Below are 20,918 nucleotides of genomic sequence, written 5' to 3'. Positions count from 1 at the left end.
TCAGCAGTGTACTTCGTAGATCTGCCTGTTCTGCTCCCCACTCTGTCTCTGGTGACGCCTCTCACCACCCCTGAGCCTCTGGCCTGTACCCCAGTTTTGTATGTACAAATAAAATAAAATCTTAAAAAAAAAAATGAAAAGAATATGTACATTGGTGTAGCCACTATGAAAATCAGGATAATTATGCCTCAAAGAAATTAAGTATAGGATTACAATGTGCTCAATAATTCCACTCCTGGACATTTATCCAAAGAATACAAAAACATTAATTGAAAAGATATGCACATCCCTATGTTCATGATAGCATCATTTAAAATAGCCAAAATATGAGCACAGTCTAAATGTCCACTGATGGATGAGTGAATAAAGATGTGCTATATATACACAATGGATTACTAGTAAACTATACAATAAAATGAGATCTTGCCATTTATTACAAAATGTATGCACCAGGAGGGATGATGCTAGTTGAAATATGTCAAACAAAAAAGATTAATATTATATAATGGCATCATGTATGGAAGATAAAGAAACAATGCAAATGAACAAATAAAACAAACTCATGCTTCTGATAACACTTGGGGATCACTAAATGATAAATGATAAGGAGAAGTAGGATGTGTAAAACTAGTAAAGGGGACTAATTATATGGTGATAGATGGAAACTAGATTTCTTAGAGAAGATCATACTATAAAATACACAAAGATTGAAGTAAAAAGCTATACAACTGAGTCTTAATGCAATATTATGAACTAATGTTACCTAATTTATTTTGAAAATTCAGTGTAACCTTCTTTATCTGGCAAAATCCCATCAACTGGACTCAATTGTGAAACATCCAGGATAAAGAAGATCACTCAAAATGTATATGATTTACACATCCTAAGTAACTCTACTACCATCAGGGATAGGCTTTATAAACCTAGATATGCAGACTGGGTAATGATCCAGTCCCTCACTAGATTTTCTTCACATTTTCAAAAATATTAATAAATGCTTATATAAAGAGTACTGGATGCTTCAATATATTTTGGCATAAATGTTGTAAACAGGAGACTTTTAAAATAAAATTTCTGGGCAGTAAAAGAGACATGAAACATTTAATGGGACAAAGATATGGGTAAATATCATAAATGGGCAATTTTCAGTAAAGATATTGTAATGTACAATTAAAGTAAATATAAATTTAAAATAAGAGAATGAAATAATTCATTAGAAGACCACTAAATGAACCCTCATTCTAAATGAAATGTTTCCCATTCATCAATTATAAAAAAATCAATTCTGCTAATATCTAGTAAGTATGAGGAGTAGGGTAAATAACATTTATAAGTACTGTATGAGACTATAAAGTAGAGAGAAAATTTGGCAATCCACATAAGAATGCATATAGAATGAGCATTTTTTTGAAGTTGCTCCTTTCTTTCAAATGTGAGTAAAGAAGTTCTCTAATATGAATTATTCTGGTGAATACCTCAATATATGACACATGGTAAGTGTTCAATAGATATTTTTCAACATTCAGAATATATTGTTGAATAAATAAGCATAATATTGATTTATTTTAGAAGCAATTAGTCTGTGTATCCAGGGAATGTGAGAATTACACATCTAAGCGAAAGTATAATATATCTCCAGTAATATTGATTGTGAGGCTCAATCTACATTTATATAAAAATATATCTAGAAAATATATTGATATGAAAAGCTATTACATGCCAGCATGTAAAATAAGTGAAATAATGTATATTAGCATAGAAAGGTATATCTAGCCAGTAATGAAAATATTAGTAAAAGAGAGAAAATATACTATTCTTTGTATCCACATGTGTGATATTTATATTGTATATTTGTCAGTTTATTTCTGTAAAAAGTAAAGCTAATTATTTTTTAAAACTAATCTATTTATTAAAGCTGATTCTTTTTCAAATAAGTATATACAAATAAAAAAATCATGAAGATGAAATATTGGCATCCTATTATCTTTGGGGTTATGGAAAGCACTGTGATCCAATTTAGCACATCTGAATTCAACATTGAGATTATTTACATTTTCAAGAGACTTATAGCAGGATCTGAGTAATTATTTAAATATAACCTTTTTTTATGAAATGTGAAAAGTGAAATATTTTTTCAACCACCTAGATAAGAAAATATATAAGAGCAAATAACCCACTTTATGGTATTTTCTTACAATAATGAAGTGCTTACTTTTATTGTTTACATAAAATTCCACTGTAATGCATTCTGTGTCTGGTGAAAATTTCTTTGAGGAAGAAAATCCCAGGGAAAAAAAGATTAATGTGATGTCAAACACTGTCTTAAAAAAATCCTTTTTTTTTTAGTTTTATTATTCTTGAGACATTATACAGAAAATTCTGGTAATGAGTGCAATTTAAACAGAAACAGTAGCTGCCGAAGTGAAAAATAAAGAGGAGGTGGGGAGAAAAGAAGAATTTCATGATCATTTAAGTTTGAGAGATAATTTTTGTATTTGCATCTTTCATCTTAGTGCTTCATGTGCTTCCTGGACTTGTTATTGAAACATTCCTTTTTAGAGATTACAACCAGTCTCTCACTATCCAACTACAGATGTTCCTTTAAAATATAAATATTTGTGCACCATCATATATGCAAAAATGAATAGGAAACCAATCATTTCATTTATATAGGCTATAAACTGTATTTTTGGTTTACTATATAGATAGCTTAAACTATCTCTTCTAATATTTGGTGTATCTACAATAAAGTTCAGATATTGCTACCTAACCATTTCATGCTTATGGATTATGAAACAAATTATTTTATAAACATCAGCATGTCATGAAAGATACATCAAAATAGCCTTGATATTGCACAATATACAAAGTTTAAATGTTGTATCTGAATGAGAACAAAAATAATTTAGAGACAGAATCACATATCATGAACTTAAGGAATTGTTATTAGTTATGACACTTCTATTATATAAGCTTTTACTGATAAAATGACAATTCTTTTCTAACAGTCTTGATTTCTCAATATTTTGCAAAAAAAAAAAATCTAACTCCATAGAAGAAATCTCAACACTTATATGAGTATCAAATGTAAATTTGACCAGTATTTTAAAATAGCCACAGAGAAGGTTTTTTTTTTCAATACTTGGGACATTACTACATACCAGTTTTTCTATTTTGGTTTATATATTGCATTCACAAAGAAAACACTGCAATATATAAGAAACTTAACAAATAGACTAGTAAGGACCTTTAGTAATTGTAAAGAAATAGAAACAACTTAGAAACTAATAATCGTATCATTCTACATAGCAACTGAATAACAGCAGAAAAATCATTAATGATAAATCAGAGAAATCAAAACAATGTTTTGAAGTGTGTATAATTATACTTTGTGCTTTATAGTACCTACTATACAGTATGAGTGGGATTATGGGAGTTTTGGTAGTAGGGATTATGGGAGTTTTGGTAGTGGGAAGGTGATAATAAAACCTGGAAGTGAACATCCTTTACCTCCAAAACATAGATTATGTTTTAAATTAGTGTTACATTAATAAAAATAAAATAAATCGAAAAAGAAAATCTAAATTATTTATAAAACTTACATATTTTGTGAAATTTTTGTTTAACATCATGGATAGTAGATGTTTGTGAAACCTGAAAAGAAAAGAAAATAGAATTATTAGGAAAAAGTTCCGTTTTGTTTGCTATAGCTTTGTTTAAGGAGAAAGCAAAATTTAATATGTTTAATAGACATCATTACAAACTTGCTTTATTGTTTTATTTAAGCAGTATAATCATTAATGCTATAAGATTCATGAAACATTTCCTCAAAATACCTTTTACTAAAATTTTATTTTATATTTGTAATAATGCTGTTATGAGTTTATCCTAATTTTTATCCCCACTATAATTGTATACTTGTATATCTCTATTGATAATTTACATTGTGGGTAGAGAGTCCTGTGCTTCTTTTGATAATAAGACAAACGTCAACGATAACCAGAAGGTAGTTCTGAAAAACTGGAAGGGAATTTATTTCTCACAAGGCTTAGAAATTACATGAAATACCACCTGGAGCCACAAAACAAAGTGTTGAGAGAGAGGGGAGAGATTGTAAGAGACAGAGAGAAGTCCCCAGAGTGTATACAAGCAGGCAGGCATGGGGCTGGGATTCAATGTTTATTGAGATAAATCGTGAGAACTTAGGAATTTGTGTACTCACTGTATTGGTGAATTTAAATTACAAGAGGCATAAAAGCATGTATTTATTACATAAATAGGGGGAAAAAAAACAAAACAAGGGCACCCAATCGCCAGTTAGTGAAATCAAAATGGCTCAGGTGGGCCTCACTCTATCTAGTTCTGTAGCTGGCAGTGTTTTTATTGAAGATGGCCAATTTTAATGTGGATCTTTGGCAATTAAAGTTTAAATTAAACTCTTATGTAACTTAGAAAAAAAGGAAAATAAAGCAAGTACTACTATATATGTACATTTACATATTTTTTGAGGCAACATAGTACATGACTTAGAGGTATTATCATCGCCCTTTCAGGTGTTATTACCATCCTCACCACCTCCAAGATACCCATAGTACTACAGAGTAGTGCTCCTTCACTAAAACATTCTCCTCCTCTAAAAATTTCTAGATTTCTAAGGTTTGTTGCTTTTCAAATTTTATTGTTCCCAAATATTAAATTTCTTGCTTCAAGACTGGTGAGACTGAAGTTAACTAAATCTTATGTTGTGAAAAAATGAACAATAAGCTAAAAAGTGAAAGCAAATGATATATAGGAGGTGAAAGAATAAATCAAAAAGGAGCCTGATGATATGAAACAAGTTTATATGTTAGCAACATGACAATATTTATACCAGAATAACATAACAACAACAACAACAAAAGACCTCTTCTGCAGGTAGTTTTGATAAGTTTGATAACAAATATTGTGGGTTCTATTCCAAATCACTATACCAGTGTAACTATCACAATAAGACATCACAATATTTTTTAATATACAGTGCACATGCAAGTTTTATTTATAATACACTATAGTTTATTAAGTGCTCAATAAATAGCACTGTTTATAAAGAAAAATGTCCAGTATATATTTTAATTTTAAAATATTTTATTACAAAAAAAATACCAAAAATTGAGAAAGTTCACAGAGTCTTATTAAATATTTTTGCTAGTGAAGGACCTCACCTGTTAATAACTACGACTGACTACTGTTGGTGGTTATAGTTTGTAGTGTTTATGTCAACTTAATAAAATAAGACAGCAATTAAGTTTGCTATATTACTAATTTTTCCTTATATGAGAAATTTCATAACATAGGATGTTATTAAGAAATAACATTTGATGGACAATAGAACTTTTTAAAAAAATGTTAAGAAATGGGTAATTTGGAAGTATGTGTGATGCAGTAATATACACATGAAGAGTGTGAACCTATATCTTTAAATTGTGTGCCTGCAATCTCCCTAGTTAGTATATTATTATAATTCCCATACAAAAATAATATAGGTCCATTGAAATTCATGTGAAATATACTATTTAAATTTTAAGACAAGTTTAACTATTTCATCCTACTCTATTAAAACTAACTTTTCTAATATTAGAAAAAAATATGAGTTTAAAGTCCCATCCAAATAGCTCAAGCCATTGTAATACATTTTGACTTTCTGATTTTGTTCATATCAAACTTGCAAACTGAAAGGGATCTATAATCACTTTCATTAGGTTATGAAAAACCCAACAATAATTCAGTGTATACCTCAAATAACACAACATATTCATGTGTATACCTCAAAGAACACATATTCATGATCATGCGAGAAATATATTTTCATTCTCCAAACTTGTTTAATATATTTTGTGCATGTGTTTTACTATAATAAGATATCCCTTTATGGCTATTTTGTAAGGGTAAAATGAAAAAAAAAAAAAAAGGTATAAAGTGCTGACACAAAATAGTCCCGTAGGTAATTTTAATTGCTATAGTATGTTTAATATTTAATTATATTTTAAAGTGTTCTATTTCTTGATTAATAAAACTATAGCCAAGGGGAAACTACACCAGTCAGAGTAGTTGTTTGTTTTGTTTAGTTTTTCCTGATTTCTCCTATGTACATGGTTTACTAAATAAGAAAGTTCTAAGACAAAGTCAGGAGACTATTAATTCCCATCTGTGCTTTGCTGTAAATAATAAAAGGACCCTAAAGAATTATGTGAGTATGAAGTTTGATAACATAGCTCTTATATAGATGAGAGAGAAAATATTCATGTATTTGCATATTTTAATTTTGATTATAGAACTTTGATGTTTAAGTTACATTTTTAAAATGTGATAGTTTAATAAGTTTCATTGTTTTCACTTTTTTGCTACTACTTAATTGCAAAGTAATTTTATTCATTGCTTCCTCTGTTAGAATGTCTAAAATACTCATGTTATTCTTTTGTTCAATATATATTTACCCATAAATCCTTTTTAAAACCATCTAATTTGTGAAAAAATGGTAAAATGTATTATTAACTCCTCTTCAAGGTGAGCTTGTTGTGTGAAGCTGTCACTTTATGAAGACACATTGTATTGCTGATTGTTCCAACAATCGATGAGAAACTTAAGAACAACAACCTAGTTAGTGGAGTGTGTGTCTCAACATGTAGTATGCCATGTATCTTATAATAAAGGTTATTTTTAAAGATTTATTTTCATTTATTTATGCATACAAGAACTGGGATGTAGGCCCTAGGTGCCAGGGTGGGGGCCAGAGCATTCACCCGAGATGAAGTGGGGAGCAGAACAGGAAGATGTACTGAAGTACACTCCTGAGGAGAGCAGCAAATGAAACAAGAAGTACCTGTCATGCCATGTGGGTTAGCTCCTTGGCTGGTTATTGGATTCATACCACAATGGCTGGTTATAACAAGATAGCTTAGACTTTAACCCTGAGTCTCCAGGAAGTCCCCTAATAAAGTTTGATTAGCTTTTGTAGAAGTAAAAACTAAAGCTGTGAGCTCAAATTCTTATGAAAACAGAGTAAAATAAAAGTTCCTTAATCTGATATGAAAAGTCCTTCACAAGCAGATTGTGAAAAAACTTTATGATTTTCTTCAGACTATAATAGTTTCAATGGCAAATTGCCAAAATGACAAGCATTTATTTCTCTGAATTTGCAGACTCAAATTTAAGATCATGGTCTCCTGAATGAAGCCTTAAAGTGGAAGTGGGTTGTTTTTATAAGTTTTTAGCAAAGTATTTTTCATATTTTCTTTTTTCATATTTAAAATTACATTTGACTTTCACAAGTTAGAAAAGTGCTGATTTTGAATAATCTTTGAGAACTATCCTTTCTGGAGCAATTTTAGTCAAATACATGGGAAAATAATAACCATTAAATGATTCATACAGCCTTGCTCAATTAGCCACCAGACTGTGCTTGATCAACTCTTTTAGTTCTTTAGTTATACTCACAACACAAAGAAAAGAAAGGATGATAATTAACAGAGAATGTAAAATTTTCTGATTACAAAATTAATGTCTCTGTAGCATCATCATAAAGTTTATTCATAATGATATCTACTTTTCACCCACTTTTATAACCTCTTTAAAAGGAAAAACTATCACAATAATTCATTCCTTTTTGTAAATCACCAATAATTGTGCAGATGGGAGAAATAAATGTTCCACATATAAAATCTTAAAATTCTTTTCACTCATACTACTTTCTCATCAGGAAAATTTAATCTTAAAATGTTAAGTAGACAATGTAAATGGTATTTGTTAGTTGAACAAAATTTACTTTTAGATTTGAATTGCTCATGGTTGAAATATGGGCCATTATTACTTTCTACATTCATGTGATTAATAGATTCTTGATTTTTTCCCTTTTAGATGTAATGAAATATTTCAGCAAAAATAAATAAATAAATGTACTACTGTTCATTTTTAAAACTATATTTTAACCACTTTTTTCAGTAACTCCTTAAATAAATAAAGTCTTCTTGGGTAGAGTCTATCCTGCTTAGTGAAATAACATTTATGTGGTAAAGAAGACCACAACTTGAAATTCATTTGATAGAGTAATTACATTGTGTTAATCAAATATTGTCAAGAAATTCTGTGAAGAAATATGTCTAACAATAAAAACACAAAGAAAATTGGGGTAAACAATAAATTGAATGGCAATGATTGTCTACAATGGTATGGAAGCACACCCGCACACACACCCACACATCAAAGACAAATCCAAAATAACTAGTGAATGTGACCAAAATGGCAAGAATATCTCTACTTCCAGAGCACAAAGATGAGTACTAGCTTAAAAATCATATTTTAAGTTTGATTAATTCATAAAGGTGTGAAAAATATATCTGAGAATTTACATTAGAAAGTTATATGCTAGCAAATTGAATAGGCAGCTCAAATATTTTACTCAGAATGTAATGGATTTTTCTGAGCAAGGAAATACGATTTTACTAGCAATATTCTTCAGATTATAACTAAAATATACATAACCAATCTAAATTAAATTTTTTAAATCAATTGAATTATATTAGGTATTTTATAGACTATCACTACATGTAACATTTATATTCATTGTACAAATCTCAGATTTAATAAGCTTTAAATATTTTAAATTTAACTGGATTTTTTTTTTTTTGAAATTGGAAAATTCGATGGTTTGTGACAGAGAAGTTCCCTTGTTCCGGGAAAATAAGCTGTAATTTAACCAGATAAGCACTGCAACAAGAGAGTAGGTGACTTGGAAAAAAGAGGAGTACTTCCTAGACATAAAATAACCAGCACTGACAGCATCAAAGAGAACACTAAGGAGATCGTGTTTCATTAAATGGTGGGTGGAGACTGTGGTGCTCCACAAACAAGAGGCCCTGGGAAAGGTGAGAGCTGCATGGTGTGGAATCGCATACCCTTGGTAGAGGGGAAATACAGAGGATCTAGTTTAGTGCCAACAAGCAGAGTCCCCAATGAAAAGATAAAGAACCAGCCCTTTGGGCCTAGTTCAGACCTCCTAGTGTGCGCAGGCAGAAATACTTGTACTGAAACTTAGAAAGGAAGAAATTTGGCAACACCACAAACAGGAGTCAGCCCCTACCTCCAGCACCTTTCAGTAGGTGATGGGACAAATCTAGACCCCCTTCTGGCCTTGTGACTCAAGTGTTAGAAGAGCAGGTCTTGAAATGAAAATAAAAATATGTACAGTGACACCAGCTGGAAAAGCAAAAGCAGATCTCTAAATCACTGATACAGACACATTAAAAAAAAAATTAAGAATTCTAAAGCAACAAAATGGGCAAATGTAAAAATAGAATGCATGACACATTAAGACTTCAAGTGAATATATCAAAAGGAGAGAACTGTTCAGTATCTAACCACAAAAATAGAAGGTTTTATCTTCCCATGAGACACAAAGTTTAAACTGCCTTGATAAAGAAATTCAAAGAAATTTTAGGAACTGAAGAAAAACAAGTCAAAGTGATACATCAGGGAATCTATAAGTACACTCAAATCAGGACTGAAACAGAATTCTTTGATGAAAACCTATAAGCAAGGAGAGAATAGAAAGATATATCTAAAATACTTAAACTGCCAGCTAATTGTATCTGTATGGACAAAATTCTCCTTTATATGTGAGGGAGAAAAAAAGACCTTCCCAGACAAACAGAAGTTAAAGGACTTTGCAAATATTAGATCTTCTTACTTTGAAATGATGAAAGGAACACTCTTCTCAAATTAAAGAGAAGGAAATCTAAAAAAAAATTTTTTTGAACAAGGTTATAGACTCAGAAAAAAAGGACAAAAGTGGCAGTAGCAAATCATTATATATAAATACATAGTTTAAATATAAATGGATTTAACTTGCAATCAAAAGCAAGTTGGACAAGAAAATAAAACCCAACATTTTTCTGTCACCAAGAGCCCCATGTGAGTTGCAAAGATAATCATATCTTCAAAGAAATGGTTGGAAAACAATCCTATAAGGAAATGAGATGAAAATAATGCAAGGGCAGCCATATTTGAATCAGAAAATACAGACTTCCAGTTAATGAGATAATAAGAGGCAAGGACAGATATTATATAATTGCTCAATACACAGAAAGGCATTATACCATTATGTAAGTGGACTGAATGAATACACATTAAAATATATAAGACAAATATTAACAAATCTGAAAGCAGATATTATAAGCAACACAATAGTGGTGGGTTGTCACACCCCATTCTTCTGATGGACTGTCACAGAGAGAAAATAAGCAAAGAAACAATAGCATTAAATGAAATATTACTGAAAAGATGAAAACATATTCTTCTCAAGTGAATATAGTACATTCTCAAAGATATACCACATGTTGGAACACAGAACAAATGTCAATAAATTAATGAAAGCTGAAATCATATTGAACATTCTCTCTGGTCACAATGTTATCATACTAGAAATTAACCACAAACAGAAAGCAGGATAAACCTCTAAAATATGGAGGCTCAAAATTTAACATTGAGTGACTCTTGGGTTAATAAGAAAATTAAGGTGGAAACCAAAAATATCTGTGGATAAACAAAATGAGGACATGAGCTACCTGAATCTCTGGGATTCAGTGAAGAATGATACTATGATGGCAACTAAGCAGCCATACAGGCTTACTTCAAGAAACAGGAAAGGGCTCCAGTGAATAATCTTACACCTTAGGAAACCAAAAGAGAACAAATAATACCAAAAGCCAGTAGGAAGAAAATAATAAAGATTAAAGCAAAAACAAAGAAAAAAGAGGAATAAGAAATGAAATGGACACAATAGATATTTCAGAAATACAGAAGATCCTTAGAGAATACTATAAACATGAACATGCCAAAAAATTAAATATTCCAGAAAAGATGAACAGATACTGAAATGTATGCTACCACATGAGACCAAATCAGAAAAAATAGAAATCCTGAATAAATCAATAAGAAGCAAGAAAATTAAAACAGCAATCAAATGTATCTCCAAGGACAGAAGCTCAATACCAGTTTTTCTAGTTTATAGTATCAAACTGTCAATTACAAGCTACTACTTTACCTTTTCAATTTGTTCCCAAAAATAATAGAAAAATGGGAAATGTTTCAAAAGACATAATATAAGGCCAACATTATTTTGGTATCAAAAGCAGACAACACCATCACAAATAAAGAAAATTAGACTGATTTCCCTTATTGAAAAACTATGAAAAAATACTGAACTAAATCTTAGCACACCAAATTAAACAAAGCATTAAAAGGATCACATGTTATGACTGAGGCCTGTTTCAGGAATATAATGAAGTTTCAACATATAGAAATGTATTAATCCAATTCACCACATCAAAAATAGAATGATAAAATCACTTGATCACATTAATAAATGGTAGGAGTCATATTAATAAATGGTAGGAGTCATTCAACAAGTTATGATAAAAATCCTTAAAAATGAGGATAGATGAAGTATAGTAACATAATAGAAGCCATGCATGACAAATCCACAGTTAATATAATACTCAAAAGTGAAAAGGTTGAAAGATTTTTCAATTTATTTTCATCACTACAATTTAAAATACTGTTGTTCAATATAGTACTGTGTTAGTTAGCAATTAGACAAAGGAAAAATAGAAAGGAATTAATATTACATATATTTGGAGTAATACTCAACTTTAAAAAGATAAATTCTTGTGATTATTGCTACAATATACATAGAACTGATGATTATGCAAAGTGAATGCTAAAGACAAATTCAGGACAGTTTCACTCATATGTGTAATAAAGAAACAAAGAGTCAGAGAAAGCTAAAACAAAAGAAACTCTGAAACTGAATTTAAAATTTAGGCTAACAGAGGTAGATAGAGAGCCAGTTGGGACGGAGCACAATGGACTATGATGGACTACAGGTGTCTTGATGGTGGGTGTTGAATGGTAACATACAGCTGAAGAGTTGATATACTACATTTGGATTAGGGTCCTTATCAGAGAGACTCCAGTGAATCTCTTCACCTTCTAGGTTTAATAAAATGGCAGTCTTTAAAATAGGACCCACACCAGACATGGGCCATGCTGACACCCTGTTCTTAGACTTCCAGTCTTCAGAGCTGTGAGAAATAAATTCTTTTTTTAAGATTTATTTATTTGTGCACACAGAACTGGGGTACAGACCAGAGGCTCAGGGGCGGTGAGAGGCTTCACCAGAGACAGAGTGGGAAGCAGAACAGGCAGATCGACGAAGTACACTGCTGAGGGGAGAAGCGGGCGGGTCAGGAGAGGTCTGCCACACCATGTGGTCTCCTCTAGGGCAGGGGGGAATCGAACTCATGCGGAAGCGGCTTTAGATTCTCAGTGCTGTGCTTTAACCTGCTGCACCACCAGGGAGGGCCTAAATTCTTTTTTAAAGGTTTATTTTATTTCTGCATACAAGAGCTGGGGTGTAGACCAGAGGTGCAGGGGGTGAGAGGGTTCACCAGAGACAGAGTATGGAGCAAAACAGGCTGTTATACACTGCTGAAGGGAGCAGCAGACCAGATAGGTAAAGTCTGTGGTTCCATGTGAGTTAGTTCCATGGCCAGGGATGAAACTCATGAGGCAGTGGCTGCCAATAGCTTCATAGTACAGTGCCATCAGGGAAACCTCAGAAATAAAATTTATGTTGTTTATAAGCCACCCAGTCTGTGAATCTTTATAACAGAGCCCTAATTGATTGGCAGGGTATTTTGCTGTGTACTGAATTTGGAAGCTAGTAGTGTCAGTGACAATGACTAGATGCTTCATCAGTCTGATTCCAGAATAAAGAATAGCTCAGAGCAAAGTGACATTTCTGTCGCATTGAGTATGCCATATGAGTGGAACTTAACCTTTGTTATGGTAACATCGAGTACTTGGCACCATTACTTACTCTAACCTGAGAAGTATGTCATTTATTGTTATATTGTTTACATTAAAATGTGGTAGGATCTTTCTTAGTGAAGTATATTAAATCTATTGATATAAAAGGATCTTATATCCCATATCCTTGATAAAAACCGCTTTAAAATGATTACTGAAACATCATTTATCACTTCACATTTTTGGAAAGACAATCACATTTCTTTTTGCCTATCTCAGAATTTATAGCACAGTTTTAACAATAAGGTAATGTGAAATGAGTTTCAAGCAAAAATAAATGGACAAGCAAATCAAATTTAGAAAGTTTATAATATTAATGAATTGTTTGACATCAACCACAAAGACTGATGCTAGAGTTATCTCTGCACCACTGACTCACAGCCTTCATAAATGCTACTATATAATGCAAGTCTTTAAGTGATTGCATTACTTTTCAAATTTTATGTTCACAGAAGAATTCATCCTCAAAATGAAACAAATTCAAAATATTTGTCATCTTATGGAACAATGAAAATTTTATTATTGAATGCCTCCAAAATTCTGAAAAAAATATTTGATCATTAAATGAGCCATAAAAGTCAACACCTTCATTGTATTGCTTCGGTAAACCTGTGTAAAAATGTAACTTTGTATCTAGAAAGCTGATCTCATCTATTTCCACAAATTTGAATGTCATAACTTTTATATACTCCTGTATAGATCTCCGGTATCATGTTGTTTTCACAGTTGCATTCATATAAAACTGAATATTTGACATGCCTACATTAATGTTACACAGTGATCACAAATTCGTATTGTCAAAACTCAGTGTTTATGAATCAAGCCACGAGCTACTTCCATCTCATTATTCACCAATATTCAGTTTTTCAAACCAGAATGTTTAAAAATGATATTTTATTGAGGTAAATGGATTCATAATATATATAGGTTTCAGGTACATAACAACACAAATCAACATCTATCCTGACATGCTACTTTATATTTACCACCAAAATTCTAATTTACATCTTGCAGCATATAGTTCACTCACTTTATCCAATTTATTCATGTCTATTCTCCTTTCCTTTGAGTAACCATTATTTTGGTGTATGTCCATATCATAACTCCTTAGATTTACATCAACCACAGCACATAAATCACCAAGGCACCCATAGTTCTCTACCAATAGTTTGCTCTTAAAGTCTGTTTTGTTTTATCTGTCCATTTTCTGTTTATTATGCACATATGGATGCTAGCAATGCATGTCTTTCTCCATCTGACTTATTTCACTTATATAAAAAATCCATCTGTATTGTTGGCAAGTGGCAGACTTTCATCTTTTTGGTTGGTTTGGTTAGCTGTATATGTACCACATCTTCTTTTCTAATTATCTAGTGTCAATGGGCACTAGGTTGTTTCCAACTCTTTGCCATTATAAATAATGCTGTGCAAACACAGAACTACATGTATCTTTTTAATTAGTATTTTCACATTCTTTAGATAAATATCCAGATGTAAAAATAGCTGGAATTCTTTTAAATTTGAAAAATCTCCATACTGTTTTTCATAATTACTACAGCAATTACAATTTCCACAAAGAGTGTTCAAGGATTTTCTATTCTTTTCATTCTCCCTGATACTTTTTTCTTGTCCTTTTGGTAACCGCATCCTCACAATCAAGAGTCAATGTTCATTGTTATTTTGATTTCTATTTCTCTAATGAGAGATGCTAGTTTTGTTCCTGTTAGCCATCGTTGTCTTCTTTAGAGAAGTGTATATTCAGCCCCTCTGCTCATTTTCTTATCATGGGAAGGACTATATTAAAAGGAGGGAAGATTTGGAATATGTTTGAAATTAAGGAGTTAACAAAAATATTATGAACATAGGATGTTCCAAGTGAAATAGACAGAGAAAGGCACATGCTTAGGATGTCATGTGTGTGAAAACTAAAATACAAATGTATAAACACATAGAACCAACTGGAACCTGCCACAGGATTAGGTGAGTTTGGGGAAAATGGGTAAAGATCACCAAAATGTATAACCTTCTTGATAAATAAGTTCTGAGTATATAAAAGTACCAAAGTTACAACATCTTGACTATAGGGAACATTACTGTATTGTATACTTGAAAGTTGCTAAAAGAGCAGAAATTCAAATTTGAATTTGAAGAAAAAAATGCGCATACAAAAGTGAAAAAGTGTGTTGACGTGCACAAACACACACACCTTGCCTCATTTAAATATAACAGCAAACACTTATAAAGGGACTTCTATGTACCAGGGACTCTTCAAAACAGTTGCCTTATTACTACTCCTGGCAAGTATAAGAGTCAAAGTACCATTATTATGCCCAGATGACAACTTAGAAACTGATGTACTTAAATATCAAGAAATTTGAGCTCTGACATACCAACATTAAGCCTCTGAGTTGGACTATATGAAGGCCATCTTGTATCCAATCCCACTTTCTGAATCATTATGACACAATGGCACACAGTGAACTCATAGAAGAAATAAGACAGCAAATTAGGCAATTGTAGTATATGATATGTATTAGAGTAATTAGTTCTAAGAAGAAAACATAAAAGAAGGTAGGAGATCAGTAATGATGAAAGAATATTATTCTAACAGAAGGTCAGCATATATGAACAAAAGCCTAAGGTTGTGAAAAAAAAAAAAAACTACACAGATATTTTAAAAGAGTTAAAAGAACATGAAGCTCAGAAAGCTTATGAGATCATAATATTTGAAGGTTTAAGAACAGCAAGCAGGCCAGTGTGTTTGGAGCAGAGTCAGTTAGGGTCATAGTGACTAAAGATATTACTGAGAGTGGTGGGAAAACAATGCACAACCTTTGAGAATTTGAGAGAGTGGCTTGAATCCCATCTGAATGGGATATGTAGCTGTGTTGAGATTTTTATCAGATGTGTGACATCAAACAACATAGGTATTAAAGGAATCACTGTGTCTGCTACCAATTGAACATATTCATACCATGCAAAAAAAAAAAAAATAGTTTGCTGCAATAACACCCAGTAACATCATGGAACCTTTATAAGATCTAACCAAATTTGACAAAACTCTATAGTATATTCATCCTATATCACCTATGTACATTGTGGGTGTTCAGAGAAGCCCTGTATAGTTTGGTCATTATCAGTTATAGCTGACAGTAATTTAAAATAAGGTAGTATCATTTCAATGAGAACATGTATTGTGCATAGAATAAAATGATTTACTGACTGATTGGACGTGGTACAAAGTAGGGCATATTTTAGAGTCAGCAGCTCTATAAACTAAGGTAGGTTTTCCATTAGCAGTTCATTAAAATATTAACTCTGAAAAGTGAATTATTATTAATGGGGACACTTTGATCACATTGCAATCACTTGCTGAGTCTTGGCTGCTTCAATATTCCAAATGAATAATCATAAGGCAACAGGATGAGCAGGTCTGAAAAACTTGCATATTCTATTACATATACATTATGTAATATAGAACTCCATACATTGCCAGCTACTTTAGGCCCAATGTGATAGTGAGTGTGGAAGAGTAGTTAGAAGAGACAAAATCAGGCAGAGTACAGTGAAGTTATATGTGTGCAAAAACAAGGTTAAACTATGAGTCTATGTTTGCTTTTTGTTTTTTTACATTATAGTTCCCCAGAATGCCTAAAAGTTAGGGTTTAACTATACTTATTTAAACAATGACATACAAGAACTTTAAAGTTGTAGAGGTTACATTTTAAACAAAGTCTAAGAAGACATTTTATTGATACAATACAAAAAGGCTAATTAAAAAGTTAAAGCAAATAACTAAATTTATAGGTCTGTTTTATACTTAACAATTAAACTATTTTGTTTATTCTTCCCTCTTTGAAATGAAGCAGGTTTTATTTTAGCAACTTATTATTCACAATTTATGACTGGTCTTGCTATTCATATTCTTGCCATGCCATGAGTTTTTTAAAAAGTTACATTAAGTAGCCTTTATGATGAAGGTATTTTCTTGGAAATTATACAAAGAGAAATTTTTGAAAATTTCCTGCCAATTAAAAAGGAGTAACATATCCTCTAAATGACTGACTCAGGATTCTATATTAAAGTACTGATTAAATTAAGGTCAATTTATAACAGGCTTTAATTAAATGAGGTTTATGAGAAGCAGATAATAAATCTACATTCAATGGCACACAGACCTGTATTGACAAATAAAGAATTCAGAGGGACAGCCAGAAATACATCAAATGTCTTGCTAAAATAAATCATTAATTATATTACATTTTGAATATTAAAAGTCAAATAACCAATAATTGCAAAGCTTGAAACAAATAAATATGAAACAATGCTTAATGTTTATCTTTTAGGCAGTGCAATGAGACTACTTAAAAAGCAATAAGAAAGAGACAAATAATAATTCACTTTTTTCACAAAATGATGTTCGAAAAATGAGTTTATGAGAAAGCAGAAGTACTTCATTCCTTGATGTAAGAGATCAATTCTCAAATAAAATATCTGTTATCTAGATATAGTAGGCAGTTCAAAATTAATCTATCTAAAATAGAACAAATTTCTCATAGGAAAATAAATGAGTATGATATTCATAAGCTTTATGTGATGACAAGTTGGACAACTCAGTTTACTCAGTTGAATCCCAGTAGAACAACATGGATTGAAAATTACTTGATGACTGTCAGTTTATAAACCCACTAATAAAATACTAATGTATGGAGGCTGAAACGTTTGTGCATTTGAAGCTCTTAGATGTATAGGGAATTAAGTTTTGCCTTCCTCCCTAAATACACAAGAGGAATCTGTATAACAATATTCCTTCACTTGAAGCCTAAAAGGTAGAGGAAGTAAGGCATTTAGAATCGAAAGTTTCTACTTTAAGAGATTGTCCTTTCCTGTTAGAGATAACCCCTTGATGATCCTTCAGTGTTCTGTGTATGACTGGGAAAGATTTCTATAACTGTTCTCAATTTCTTCAGTAGAAATAAAATCATTTGGGGGGGGGTCTCACTGGTGGCTCAGGGGTTAAAGACTGTGCTATCAAATTATCACCATACCTGCAATCCCTAGTTAGGGAGGTGATCCACATGTCATAGCAGATCTATCCTATCTCACACACTGCTCCCCTCAGCAGTGTATTTCAGCACACCTACCTGTTCTCCCCACTCTGTCTCTGATGACTCTCCTCATACCCCACACTTCTGACCTATACCCCAGTTCTTGTATGCATAAATAAAAAAGAAAGAAAACAATTTGGGATTAAACTGTACTTTTCATACCTCTGTTTTGGCTTGCATTAATATCTTATGTTGGGCTATTTACATGTGATTACCCATCACAACAATATCAATATCCAAACACCACAGAGCATACTTTGTTAGGTTTAGTTTGGTTTCTTATATACAATATAAATCTTATATAATTTTTAAAAACATGCAAGCTTACTCATTTTCTTCTTGCTTCACATTAGGAAAAAGGTCCATTTTAAATTGTATAATACACCCCTCTTTGTTTATTTTGACTCATGTATAAATTTTGTTCTATGTATAAATTTCCAAGGAAAAGAGTTTCTATGTACTTTTCATTCATTGGCTTAAAAATCTTAATTTTAAAATATTTCTGTATTTACGGAGAACTGATGAAACTCAACAAAAATACACAACCCCATCAAAAAATAGACAGAAGAGCTAAAAAGACACTTCTCCAAAGAGGAAATGCAGATGGCCAACAAGCATATGAAAATTGTTTAGCATCACTTATAATAAGGGAGATGAAAATTAAAACCACAATGAGATACCACCTCACCCCAGTGAGAATGGCACATCTTCAAACAACTAGCAACAACAAATGTTAGCGAGGATGTGGAGAAAAAGGAACTCTCCTGCACTGCTGGTGGGAATGCAAATTAGTACAAACACTATGGAAAACTATTTGGAGTTTCCTCAAACTGCTAAACATGGAGCTTCCCTACGACCCAGCAATCCCACTCCTAGGTATCTATCCAAAAGACACAAAACACTGATTCAAAAAGACACCTGCACCCCCATGTTTATTGTTGCTTTATTCACAATTGGAAAGACATGGAAACAGCCCAAATGCCCAAAAATAGATAACTGGATTAAAAAGTTGTGGTACATATACACAATGGAATATTACTCAGCAACCAAAAAAAAAAGAAACACATGTCTTTTGCAGCAACTTGGATGGAGCTGGAAAAGATCATGTGTAGTGAAATAAGCCAGTAAGAAAAGGAAAAATACCAGATGGTTTCTCTCATAGCAGGAATATAATGGAACAGGTAAGAAAATAATGATAATGATGAACAGCTATATACCAGAGACATTTTGTGGGGGTGGAGTGGGGAATGGGATAAAAAACAGTGGGGTGCGGAAAATGCACTGGACTATGATGATGGCACATGGGTTATTTGGTGATGGGAAACCCAAGGGGAGTGCAACTGAGATAGAAAAAATGCACAAAAATATGTAAAAATAAACTATTATAAAATTAAAAATATATATATTTCTGTATTTACAATACAAACCTCTCAAAGGTTACTATTTTCACTTGATTGTCAAGAGAATGTGACATACAGTATTAAATCTAAGAGTTGCCTGAATATAAAATGCTTTAATTTTGTATCCAACAAATACTTGTATTTATAACAGTATTGAGGACATTTGATCTATTTGATTCATGGCAATATTGAAAAGACCATTTCAATATCACCTGTATCACTCCACCTGTATCACTCCACTATAAAGGACAAAGTATCATTTAAACAAAATTGACCTTGTTATATACTAATATATTTGTGATACACAATAAATACAAATTAAAAGAAAAAATAACACTTATTTACCAAATACAATTCTCATTATATTTTAAATAAAACAAGTATAAACTTGTTATTTCAAATTGTGATGCTAGCTTACAAATCTTCATGTCCCAACTAATAGATTATGTAATGCACTTAATGGAGATTTTTAACAAATTGTTATTTACTGAGATGCTAAATACATCTGCTTTGGGAAATAGTAAAGAGCATACAAAAGGGTTGCCATGTCTCTCAATTGACCCATGAGAAATGAATATGAATAGAAAATACCCTTGTAAAGCATTCCAGGGGAAAAAATAAAATTTGTCCAAAACTCATAGAATGGGAACTACAATCTGTTATTTGGGATATGTGATTATTAGAGAGTATTGAAAGATTGAATAATAAAGAAGGGTTAGAAAATAATCCCTAGAATATGAATTGAACTGAGTAAGTCAGTGTAGAGTTGAAGAATGAAAAGTACGGAACAGGTATTTTTGTGAGTCTTCAGTTACCTGTAACAGAAAAGGAATTTAATTCTCATATGATCATTAGTTGTCATTCTCACATACAGATTGAATTTTTCTCCAAAATTGTTCTGCTGAAAAACAATCTAATTAAACAGTGAACACCACAGAACTTAACACAGGGATATTTTTAGTGTTCCTCTGTACTTCTTAAATTAATTTGACACTACTGATATCTTTTTTCTCACTCAAATATTCTTATAAGTTTCAGTGTCTTTCTTCCACAAGAGTAATAAAATCTATGAGAATAGGGACTGTATTAGTTTGAGCCTATGCAGCATCTCTACACCTTATAGAACACTTGACAAATATGTGAACAAATATCTCTCGATAAATACTCTAATTGTAATGTGGTATTCCAAATTGTTAAAATAGAGAGTAGGAGAATCACTAAATCTGGTAAAAATTTCAACTTTTCTCTTTCTAAGTGCAACCTCTAAAACTTATTAATCTAGGTAAACTTCTAAATGGTGAAAGTGACACCTTTATATGGGGAATTTTAACATTTAATTAAATATACACAATAAGGCCCTCCCTGGTGGCACAGCGGGTTAAAGCACAGTACTGAGAATCTAAAGCAGCTTCCGCATGAGTTCGATTCCCGCCTGCCCTGGAGGTGACCACATGGCGCGGCAGACCTCTCCTGACCCGCCCACTGCTCCCCTCAGCAGTGTACTTCG

At 31.9% G+C, this 20,918-nt stretch overlaps 1 protein-coding gene across 1 annotated transcript in view; it reads right to left on the bottom strand.

The window, feature by feature from the left end:
- TECRL (trans-2,3-enoyl-CoA reductase-like) overlaps window positions 1-20,918 on the bottom strand; it is a 64,202-nt gene that overhangs the window by 38,446 nt on the left and 4,838 nt on the right. The window contains exon 2 of the mRNA XM_004681271.1: window positions 3,603-3,654. Coding sequence (XP_004681328.1) covers window positions 3,603-3,654 — 52 coding nt within the window. The remainder of the gene's footprint in view (window positions 1-3,602; window positions 3,655-20,918) is intronic.

The sequence above is a fragment of the Condylura cristata genome, unplaced genomic scaffold (assembly GCF_000260355.1).
Source record: "Condylura cristata isolate star-nosed mole 26May11 unplaced genomic scaffold, ConCri1.0 scaffold00012, whole genome shotgun sequence".
NCBI lineage: Eukaryota > Metazoa > Chordata > Mammalia > Eulipotyphla > Talpidae > Condylura > Condylura cristata.
The sequence above is the reverse complement of the archived record's forward strand: the minus strand, read 5'-3'. Positions and strand labels throughout refer to the sequence as shown.